The 12,531-nt window shown below is 32.4% G+C and overlaps 1 protein-coding gene across 1 annotated transcript; it reads right to left on the minus strand.

Annotated features, from left to right (window-relative positions):
- Nucleotides 1-83: 83 nt before the first annotated feature.
- LOC110644032 (delta-1-pyrroline-5-carboxylate synthase) lies at nucleotides 84-9,878 on the minus strand. The gene is made up of 20 exons (XM_021796633.2): nucleotides 9,609-9,878; nucleotides 9,149-9,220; nucleotides 8,954-9,057; nucleotides 8,193-8,295; nucleotides 7,825-7,986; nucleotides 6,673-6,950; nucleotides 6,085-6,235; nucleotides 5,751-5,915; nucleotides 5,477-5,554; nucleotides 5,064-5,153; nucleotides 4,609-4,695; nucleotides 4,416-4,502; nucleotides 4,210-4,306; nucleotides 4,004-4,107; nucleotides 3,770-3,845; nucleotides 1,255-1,405; nucleotides 1,067-1,135; nucleotides 776-842; nucleotides 621-691; nucleotides 84-503 (listed from the first exon to the last, which is right to left on the minus strand). The coding sequence occupies exons 1-20, from the start codon at nucleotides 9,669-9,671 to the stop codon at nucleotides 362-364; spliced, it is 2,217 nt and encodes a 738-aa protein (XP_021652325.2). The 5' UTR covers nucleotides 9,672-9,878; the 3' UTR covers nucleotides 84-361.
- Between the last annotated feature and the right edge of the window lie 2,653 nt (nucleotides 9,879-12,531).

Genomic DNA, 12,531 nt, shown 5'->3' on the forward strand with positions numbered 1-12,531 from the left:
AAAAAGCATATCCTATTTATAATGTGAGAAGTAGACCCGTGAACAGGTCAGTCAAGGGCTATGACTTACTGCTTAACCCAGTATGAAAGCATTTCGAATCTCCATTTTCTTAATTTTCACAACAAAAGACCGTTACATTTCGAAGAAGATTATTACAATAGAAAGCCATTTTTCCCCACCACAAAATGGGTATGATCCTTTGTAGACAATACTCAGGATGAGGCCCACAACATTACAGTCAACGGATACTACCAAAGGAAAGATTACATATACTAATAAAAAGAAGCATCAGTGACTCTGAGATGGACTTGGAAACATCACAAGATGAGAGAGACAACAGCTAATGATAAAGGCATCATCATCAATGAATGCCAATGCCTCCATTTTCTTCTTTATGGAGTGAGGGAGGTATAAACCCATTTGCTTGAATATGAGTTACATCCTTGTGGGTATACATGACCCCATTATCACCATCCACTACCTGCCCACTACCTCTTAGAATCCTGCATGCATAACGATAAAAGGAGTGGTATTACAAAACAGAAACTGAATTTCACATTTCCTTTACAATAATGAACTAGAACCACTACACAAAATGAATATCATAAGCATATTTGTACCATCTTGTTGTTAGCAATCCTTCAACTCCAACAGGACCGCGAGCATGAATTCTACTTGTACTTATTCCGACCTACTCAGTCATCAATGTGAATTAACTATGAGGACCATGAAGACTTAAACCGATGCTCAAAATAATTGTCAATATATATTTTACCTCTGCACCTAAACCAAATCGAGCCCCATCACAGAATCTTGTGCTTGCATTATGAAATACAGCAGCACTGCAAATGCAAATTACAAGCAACAGGACTTAACTGCGCCATTTTAAAGAGCTAGCATATGGATCATTTAGTACATGACAAATAATTTTGGACAAAAGACGTATGGTACTAAGATTTTTTGTTAAATATGGTCGTCCAGATAACTTGAAAAACATGATGCGTGAGGGTAATAAAATGAGAACATGAGAAAAATTTTAAGCACAACAATAATTAAGCATCCTTACCTGTCAACTTGACGCAGAAAAACTTCTGCAACTTCATGATCTTCTGCTATGATACAATCAGTATGTGCACTGCAACAAGAGTAAGAAAGAGCATGAAAACCTCCAAATAAATCTTCTACAGAACCATAGCTATGCTTATATACACATGGTCCAAGAATAAGAAAAACTCATTATTTTTTGAAACTTGCCTTCCATGTTGATGTATATGATCAATGGCAGCATACACATCATCAACAATTTCTATAGTGCAAGTCATAGAATTGTACTCATGATGAAATGAATGCGCTTCTGGAAGGTTCAGTTCCTTGCTTGCCCTTGGTCCCCCATACAAATTAACACCTGAAAAAGAAGTACAAGTTGGCTATACTCAGATCCTTTGAATGACATTAGTACATCATGTAAATTATTCATTCTAGAAGCTTGAGAGTCGAGCCACATCAAATACCTCTCATCTATAAAAAAAATAATATTTTAGTGGTGATGTCAAATAGAGAGTATCAGAAACCAATAATAAAAGCATAATATTGCCTAGGATCTACTCAACTAGGATCCCCCATTTTAAGGAAAATAAACCTTTGGATATGCCATTATGTACAAAGAAACAGAAACAAAAGATGACTTGCAAAGATGCCTCACCATGAAGTTATCCTGATTTCCAAAATTGAAATGTTGAAAAGGAAAATCACAAATCTAAATTTGCTCTTATTCCCAAAATATTTGCAAGTCTAAAGAACTCACTCAAACAATTATTTCCAATTTGGATGTCAATTTCAAGCAAAAGTGTGTGTGCGTGTGTGTGTGTGTGTGTATATATATATATATATATATATATATATATATACATATATATATTTATACACACAGCTATGGAACGGTCACAAACATGCAGCCTTATCTAGCATTGCTTGAAGGCTATTCCCCTCCTTTAGACCCATGAGCAGGTGAAAGTGAAGCAACCTCATCATTGCAGTACGGTCACCCTCAGTTTCAGGCAAATGGATGTGTACCTAGGAATGTATTGAAGTCAATTGCACATCATATCATAATAACTTCAAGACTGAAGTTATAAATATCAATACACCATGTAAATGGATGGGGTAATTGAATCTAAAGGTAATAAGCCTTCCTACTAGATATGGCCACAGGCTGGTTCAGGTCCGATTCCGGGTCAGAACTGTCAGTTCGGCCAGCTTCAAAGTTCTGCACGGTTCTGGTTTAAACCTTTGGATATGCCATTATATACAAAGAAACAGAAACAAAAGATCACTTGCAAAGATGCCTCACCATGAAGTTATCCTGATTTCCAAAATTGAAATGTTGAAAATGAAAATCACAAATCTAAATTTGCTCTTATTCCCAAAATATTTGCAAGTCTAAAGAACTCACTCAAACAATTATTTCCAATTTGAATGTCAATTTCAAGCAAACGTGTGTATATATATATATATATATATATAGCTATGGGACGGTCACAAACATGCAGCCTTATCTATATATATAGCATTGCTTGAAGGCTATTCCCCTACTTTAGACCCATGAGCAGGTGAAAGTGAAGCAAATTCATCATTGCAGAAAGGTCACCCTCAGTTTCAGGCAAATGGATGTGTACCTAGGAATGTATTGAAGTCAATTGCACATCATATCATAAAAACTTCAAGACTGAAGTTATAAATATCAATACACCATGTAAATGGATGGGGTAATTGAATCTAAAGGTAATAAGCCTTCCTACTAGACATGGCCACAGGCTGGTTCAGGTCCGATTCCGGGTCAGAACTGTCAGTTAAGCCAGCTTCAAAGTTATGCACGGTTCTGGTTTGAAACGGTTTCAGTTCAAAATGGTTCCGGACGATTCCTGTTCGGCCCTATGTATCATCAAACTATGATAAATTTTTAGATATCATTTATAAACTAAATAATTTAGTTTCTAATGTATAAAAAAAAAACCCAAATATAAATTTTAGAAAACTAAATAAAACAAGTTTTTGAATGGGGTCAATTCCGGTTTGAACAACCGGCTGATTCCGGGCTCAATTCAAGGGGGGAGGGCCCTTAACCGCAGCGCCCACCTGCCCGCCCCCCCCCCCGCGGCCCCCCCCCCCCCCCCCCCCCCAAAAAAAAAGAAAAAAAACCCAGTTCAAGGCCCAGACCCGTTGACCAGGTCTGGTTCCAAATTTGACCCTGGCCAGTCCTGGTCTGGTTCAAGGGCTAAAACAGCCCTTGGCTGGATCTACTTCCCACTTAAAATCTACTTCCTACTTAAAACTAATGAACGGAACTACGATGGAAATATCATGTTATTTAGCCGTTATAATCTAACTGAAAAAGCCATTGAGAGGAAACTGTAATTTTAGTGCAGAGAATTCTGATATTAACGTTTGAAGACTGAGCAGAACTCTAGGTTACTTATAGCATAGTTCTTCCAATGCAGAGAGTTGTAACATGCACTGCAACTGCAGCCTCCATATAAAATCCAATTGACTACTTTCCCATGAATTCATTGTATAATCATTAAAGACAATGTCATAAAATCATCACCCAATTCATATCATAAAAATGTAGCTGTCATTAAGCACACATGTTTTATTTCTATTTTAGGTTGTTCTGAACTAAGATACATACTGACGGAAGAGAAATTAAAGTTAATGCCCTGAAAACAACACAACCATGATGGGATGTTGCTCATAAGGGAAAAATCCCTACCTGCAGTGCGAAGATCAACTGTCAGTTCATTAAGACCACCAGTCTGCACCAAATCCTTGTGCACAAGAAGGGTTTCCTACAAATAGTAAAAGAATACCAAGGAAATATGCCAAGTCATGAACAAGCAAAGAGCATTCACAAATGTGAATTCAGATCCACACCTATAACTCATGGAAGTTATCAGCAACAAAGTTATAATGAACATATTCAAAAAATAGCTGGATACAAAATTACCATTGAATTGCAGGCAGCTGGATAATCTACTTTTGCATCCAAGACAATGTGCTTAGCCATTTCCATATTGGCGGACTTATCAACATATACATGACAAATTCCATCTGAGAAGCAAAAACACAGGTTTATTATGAAATCCAGAATTTTACCAGAATTGATCAAGCATCATACTGAATATATAAGATTCTAAAAGTGATCCATCTCACCAGCATGACCCAGAACTGGGATTTTAGTTGATGCTTTGATTTGAGAAACAAGTTTATTGCTGCCTCTTGGGATAACAAGATCAATCACATCATCAAGCTGATGCATCAAGAAAAAAAATCTAGACCTTAATTTAGTTTCTAAGTACCAAACATCATTCTCAAAATCCACATTTTGATATTTAGTTGAGCTTTAGAAGAATACCCACCTTAAGCAGATCAGGAATTTCCTCTCTTGATGTCACCAATCCAATAAGTCTTCCACCAACAGATTCTGGGATGGCTGAAGTGATAACCTGTTGAGGAAAAAAATATTAGACATGATTTAATTTTCAGTCTTTTGCCAAATAAAAATATAGTTAAAAATTTTACAGAGATAATCATGTCATGAAAGCTCCAAACCTTGTGCAGAATTTCATTTGACCGCTTGGCCTCCTTTCCTCCTTTCAAGAGGAGCGCATTCCCACTTCGAATTGCCAAGGAAGATATCTATTGAAACCATAAAAAGTTTACACGAAGCAGAAAATAAAACAGACAACTGATAATGCAAACACGTACAAACGACAAGTTCCTTTAATTTGACAAGCACATAATGATAATTCTATTCATTATTTAGATCACAACATAATAACAGCACGTAGCCAGTACTCATGTCCACAATATTGCCTGCCTGCTCACACAGCAACCCATACAGTCAGGAAGAAAAATGATGAGCAAATGAAGATGATTTTTTAAAAGTAGTACCAACTATAAGATCTGAATATTAGAATTTCACTTTATCCTGTCCTCATCCCAAGACCATGAATTAAATAGAGTTCAACCCATCATATGGTAATAAAACATGTATTCTTATCTACCTGCACCAGCGCATCTGGTCGAGACTCAAAGATAATCAGAAGAACACCCAGAGGAGATGATGTTTTTTCTAAGAGGAGTCCATCAGCAAGCTGAAAACACAAAATTCATTGAAAACATAAAAAATCATTAACAATACAATGCAAAATCAAGGAACTGTAGATAGCTTGTGAAACATGTCCAGAACTGATTGCAATTTCACTTCATAACATTATTTTATTTTCCAATTGTGCACTGACTCAAAAGTTCTTCACGTCAAAACCTAGTTTTTAGCACTTTAATTTCCAGAAATCGTAAATTACCATTTATAGATTAAAACTTAAACGTCTTTTGTCCATTACCTTGGTGTATCAGAATACCTAAAGCCTGAATGGAAATACTTAAAATCATAAACCAAAAGGATACAAGTGATTACCTCAGTTCTTTTCAAAACATGACCAATTGGATCTTCCATGTTTGCAAGCACACGAATTGAATTTGCAAGACTTTTAATCTGTCAAGGTTAACAGATTTTTTTCAAAAATAAAAAAGATGAAATAAAAGTTGATGAAACAAAGACAAAAAGAAATAAAAGGATCACTACGTAAAATAGAAACATTAATTTGGTAACAAATAAACCTGGACAATAACCAGAAGTAATAAATAAATGATGATTCAATAAAGCAAAACTGAATTTAGCACTGTCTTGCCTTTCCGGGCTTTAAAGCCAGCCGAGATATCAAGGATTTTTCCAATCCAGCCAGCTGTGCAGCAGTAACATCAGCTTCATTTTCAATGTTGATCAGTTTTTCATTAGCTTCCAAGGCATCTGCTATATCCAGTAAAATTTTTCTCCTATCTTGTGATGTCAATGCCTACATAGCAAGACTCTACCATTGTTATGCTGCTGAAAATGAACAGTATTTATGCTAAGAAATTAAGGAGCAAAACAGTAAATCAATTTGCAAAGGGCAAAAAAAAAAAGGGATTCTACAACAGCAAAAAACATTCCATATCCCTGCATCAGGCATCTATTGTTGTTACCTGAAGCCGTCTGGAACTTTCCCTTGCTGCAACTGCCATCACACGCGCACCATAGTCTGTAACTGGGGCCCATAAATGTGCATGTTGATGAAAGAGGGTGCCAACACACTCTCCTTGAAGGACCTTAATTATGTTCTCAGGAGCATACCCACTTCAAAAAGAGAACCAAAAAATCATTGCATGCCCAGGGAAATAACAAGCTCAAGCAAGCACCAAATGTGTATAGAGCTCAAAACAGTTGGATTAAAAGACTTAAGAAAAAGAGTCAGCTATTGTCAAAACTGTTAAGGAAAGTCAACCATATATTCCTAAGTAATTAGGTTTCCTTGTATAGCACAATCTTAGGGATTTACTCATAATTAGTTAGGAAATTCTTGAATATATATTGTATCAATCGTTCCATGGAATATCAGAGAGAATACCTTCGTAAATTGTTGCCAACGATGAAGCTTATGCTTCATACTTACGGCAGGACAACTTTCAGTTGTGATCAAATGCTATAAATATGTCTGAATATAGGGAAAAAATTATGATCTCAACAACTTTAAATCCTTTTATCTTGTATGACAATACAGAATATAAATGTACCTGGTTATAACAACAGGGACACCTGCATAAGCAGCATTGACAGCAGCTTTCACTTTGGCCGTCATGCCCCCTCTTCCCACTCTAGACTTATCACCAAAAGTAATTTCTCCCTGATGTTTTTCCTTAATGTACGTATGAATCAGCTTTGAGCGTGGGTCACTTGGAGGGCCACTATAAAGACCCTCTACATCACTCAACAGGATGAGAAGATCAGCTTTTAGTTCTAAAGCTAGCAAAGCCGATAAACTGTCATTATCCCAAAAAATACCAGAAGAATCCTGCATGAGTTTCCATGATCAGCACCATAAATATACATTACATTAGGTAAAGAAATAGTTTGGGTTGCAAATGACCTAAAGGGGTCAGAATAAAGGAAACATAAATGAATGTCTTATATGTGAAAAAAAAACACGCAAAGATAGTAGAATTAAACAAAATCAAGGGCAAGGAGAAATATGTGCTTGACATTTTGCTGGGCAAAGTAAGAATAAACATGCTTGAATAAGAGAGAGAAAACATGAAGTAGCCTAGTTCAGTAGATACTACACGAGTGAATGATTATATGTGTGAAAGAGAGAAGGGGAAGAAAAGAAAAGGAAACCAAAAAAGGCAGAAATACATTTCTTCCCAGCATAACTAACCTTAATCCATAGAAGGCATTAACAAGACAGTAAAGCATTCACAAAAAAAAAAAAAGGGAAGAAGTAGAGAATGATTGGAAGGATCAATTCAAAATAGGTATCAACATATTATCAATTTCCATCTAGATTTCATGTCTACTAGCACTTATACATCATTAACTCAAAGAAAAATTTACCATACAATTTAGTCCTGCTAAGATCTAAGCAAGAGATTAATTAGAACCTTCTGGACCCAATTACAAAATTTCTGAAACTTGAAGAATATTGTATTTATCACGAACAATTAGCATCTCATAGAATTTAGCCCAATTAAGAGTCTTAATTTTATTAACTTTGACTAATATGATTGAGAATTGCATATTAGATTTGTTAATGAAATGGTGCAGCCAAATTACATAATTCCGCACACATGCATATGAACATTGGAAAACATAAAATCCTGAAAACAGGGAGGATTAGAGGCACTTGAGACTTAAGCAAAGAACAAAGTTAACAAAGGTTGGTCACAAACCTCATATGGAGCTCTCCTAGTACTGACAGCATCATTTTCATTAAATATAGGGATAACCCTCAGAGATAATAGTGATTTCACAGTGTCATTAAGTTGCTTTCGGAACTCTTTATCCCTAAAATCATTATCAGTCACAAGAAGCTGCGCTGATGTCACATCCAGCTGCACCCAAAAAATACAGTATATACTTAAAATTAGAAATAAAACAAGATAAATTGGTGAAGAAAATGTTCATTTAGACCAAAAAAAAAAATTAATAATAAACATAAAAGGGTAGATAATTACATACATAAATGCTCAGGGGAAAGCGTTAAATAAAAAATAAAATAAACTATTGATTCATCTACAAAACAAATAATAAAAGCCACCTGACCAAACAATGTATCATAAAGAGCCATCAGACTGTTTTGTCCAACAGCTGCGCATGCCTTCCCATCAATTTCAACTTGTGGTTTTTGGAGGTCAGCAAAGCTGCAATTTACACAAAATATTTCATGTATAAATCTGGTTCAACTAGCTTAAAGAAATCATATTTTTAATCTGTATTCAGGCAATTTTTGAACCTCTTCTTTTCCCCCAAAGGTAACCCCCAACTTTTTCCATAAAACAATAAAATAGAACAATGCCAGCCACACCTAAAAAGACTAAATAAACTATTATACAAGCTCCAAGTTCAATTAAACAATATGGAGATCCATCGTCTCTCAACTTTGAGGTTTCACCATCCCTTGTATCACAAAAATACACAAGTTTCACTTAATATCACCTAAAATCCCAAATACACAAATTTCTGTTAATATCACCTAAAGTCCCTCTGGTTAGATTTTGTTGAAAACTCCAGTCAAAAACTAATATTCATATGCCTAATCCACATCCAGAGAAAAGTACTTTCTAATTGTGGTTAAAACATTACTGATAATTTTTTCATTTTATCTAATTTTTTCTTTATCTTTGGACATATCAAATACTGAATTATTTTTTTTATCATGTTTAATTTAAGTAATGTCAAGCTTCTGGTCGGAATTCCCATTGGAAACTGACTAAAGGGACTTTGATGGCATTAAATTGAAGTTTAAGTATTTTTATAATACAAATTGAAGTTAAAGAGACTGATATAAGCCCAAAAAACCTGCTATTGACTAATTTCCGGTATCTGAGCCTTTGGCGACCAATGCCCACAGCACCTGATGACACCAAAATAACTTCATAACCTTCAGAGTTCAACTCTTTAATCTGCAGTTAAAAGAAAAAGGATGACCACTTTTAATTTTCCTAAAAGAATGATAGCACAAGCAAAAGCAAAAAAAAAATCCATCAGCATTACCTGCTCACAAAGAGCTCCTAATCTCCCAAGCGCCAATCTCCCATCACTTCTAGTCGCAACAGCAGTCCCAACCTTCAATAACCAAATCACAAAGTGAATATACCCAGAAAAATTCTCAATCCGCATTTCCTTATAATTTGCTCCAATTACAAAATTCATTTCCAACAATACAACATCAAAAGCAGATCAGATTCCCACATCCCAGTAAACCAAATTTAAAAAATAAATAAAGAGATGAAAAGCTATCATTTTTCTCGCTTGCATAGAGCTATAGAAACAACAAGGAAAAGAGAGCATTGAAAATAACATGCAAATGCAATACACGAAATGAAGTGGTTAACTCCCTCCAAGTAACATCATTTCTTAATTCCAAATAACGAAAACAAATCTTCTTAATCACAAACATAATTTTAAGCAAAAGCAAGGAAATGGAGATACACACACAAAGAGAGAGAGGGACCTTGACAACAAGACGCTTAACATCTTTGACAAAAGCGCGAGACCGATCCAAGCCACCGTTCATGGTGGAGACTCGACCTTCGAGCACAAAGGGAGAGAATTTGAGGAGCTGAGTGGACTCGGCCAAGAATACGAGGCGACTCGGGAACGCAAGAAACAAACAGACAGACAGATTGTTGAAAAGGGTTTCACTGGTGAAGGCCAGATGAAGGAGGACAAGCAATCGATAGATAGATATATATAGCAAGAAAACGACAAAAAACGAGGAGACGTGTCTTGTCTTCTTTCTTGATTTTAAATATGTGTCCTCGTTTTATTTTTTATTTTTTTTCCATATCAAAGATGATGTTGTTAATCTGTGTTATTTTTTAACGTGTGGGCCTCTGAGCCTGTACCGCGCGGACACCTATTTTGATGTGTATGGCACTTGTCACCAAGAGAGATTTGTGGTGAGATGGGGCTGCATCTGTGACTTACGACTGTTTGTGAAAATGCCTAAACGGAATAATTGAGCTTCATTTTCAAAGATTTTGTATCCATTTGAATCAAATCAGATAAAAGTTCAATGTCAAGAAATACTGATACTATTGATGATTTGTTCGTTTGTATTTGGTAGGGAAAATCTCTCTGCGCACAAATTTATCACAAGAAATTTTTTTAAAGCATAGAGTAAGAGTAATAAATTCAGTGGGATTAAAGTTATTTCTAGAACATATAAAAAATTAAAAAGAAAATTATATTAATATATGAATATGAGATTCCCAATTTCTTATACCTTCTAAATAAAGCATAAAGTTTGTAACTTTATGATGAAAAATAAAAACTTCGATAATGAATCTCATTGACTTCTTAAACTGATCACATGGTTTGTGTCTCATAATATTCAGGAATGGTTTGTGACTCGTACGTGAATGCTTGATTCATAGTAAAATCTGGCAAGCTAATGGTATGAGACTAGGGCAAAAATTAACCTAATTTGGCACTTTTGGCTTCATCTTTTTCTGACTTATGGACTTGGGAAATTAGAAAAAAGAAAAGAAAAGAACAATATGTAATAACAATCGACTATGTTTAGAAAAACACTTAAATTATCAACCTTCCAGTTCCAGGAGATGGGATTTACCCCATGATTTTAGAACACAGAAATATAACTTTAAAAAAACAATTTCTCTTTTGTAAAATTATCTACTGATGGAAAAGATAAATTAACTCCCCTCAAGCATCAAATAAACTTATTTTCAGCACAGTAATAATAAAATTTCTCAATTAATGTGAACAATCTGGATTTTAATGGGCTTTTGACAAAAAAGGTGTAATAAAAAATATAAAATACAGAAAAAGGGTGAGTTTGAAATTAATTACCAAAAAGGGATAAATTATGCTGAGGTGGACGATGTGAGTGCGAGACGCTAACTATAATAGCGTTTTTAAGGTTCGGACGCTATTCAAAATAGCGTCCGCGTCAAAAATTTAATAGGAGAGCTGGACGCTATTCAAAATAGCATCCAACTCTCCTTACAATAATAAAAAATTAATTAAAAAAAATTTAAAGATTGGACGCTACTTATAGTAGCGTCAAACCTTTTTTTTTTTAATTTTTAATAATTTTATTTTATATTTTAAATAAAATATAAATATTATTTTGAAATTTAAAATTAAATTAAAATTTAATAAAATAAAAAATTATTATTAAAAAATAAATAATTAAAAAAATTTAAGAAAAGTTGAAAGTTACTATAAGTAGCGTCTAACTTTTCTTTAAATTTTTAATTATTTTATTTTATATTTTAAATAAATTAAAAATATTATTTTAATAAATAAAATTATAATAATTAATATTATATAATATTTTTAATTATTTTATTTTATATTTTAAATAAATTAAAAAATATAAAATATAAAAAAATTATAATAAAAATATAAAATAAAATAATTAAAAAAATTAGACTATAAATTGTGTCTAATTTTTTTTAAACCTTTTTAATTATTTATTTTTTTATTTTATTAAATTTTAATTTAATTTTAAATTAAAAAGATAATATTTATAATAAAAATATTATAATATATAATATTAAATATTATAATTTTATTTATTAAAATAATATTTTTAATTTATTTAAAATATAAAATAAAATAATTAAAAATATTATAATATATAATATTAATTATTATAATTTTATTTATTAAAATAATATTTTTAATTTATTTAAAATATAAAATAAAATAATTAAAAATTTAAAGAAAAGTTGCATGCTACTTATAGTAGCATCCAACTTTTCTTAAATATTTTTAATTATTTATTTTTTAATTTTAATTTTTTATTTTATTAAATTTTAATTTAATTTTAAATTAAAAAATAATATTTATAATAAAAATATTATAATATATAATATTAATTATTATAATTTTATTTACTAAAATAATATTTTTAATTTATTTAAAATATAAAATAAAATAATTAAAAATTTAAAGAAAAGTTACACGCTACTTACAGTAGGGTCCAATTTTCTTAAATATTTTTAATTATTTATTTTTTAATTTTAATTTTTTATTTTATTAAATTTTAATTTAATTTTAAATTAAAAAATAATATTTATAATAAAAATATTATAATATATAATATTACATATTATAATTTTATTTATTAAAATAATATTTATATTTTATTTAAAATATAGAATAAAATTAGTAAAAATAAAAAAAAGGTTGTAACCTTTAAACTTTTTTTAATTAATTTTTTATTATTGTAAAGAGAGCTGGACGCTATTTTGAATAACGTCTAGCTCTCCTATTAAATTTTTGACGCGAACGCTATTTTGAATAACGTTCGAATCTTAAAAACGCTATTATAATTAGCGTACCACACTTACCTCGTCCAGCTCAGCATAATTCATCCCTTTTTGGTAATTAATTTCAAACTTACC

The sequence above is a fragment of the Hevea brasiliensis genome, chromosome 8 (genome assembly GCF_030052815.1).
Source record: "Hevea brasiliensis isolate MT/VB/25A 57/8 chromosome 8, ASM3005281v1, whole genome shotgun sequence".
In the NCBI taxonomy this organism is placed as follows: Eukaryota; Viridiplantae; Streptophyta; class Magnoliopsida; order Malpighiales; family Euphorbiaceae; genus Hevea; species Hevea brasiliensis.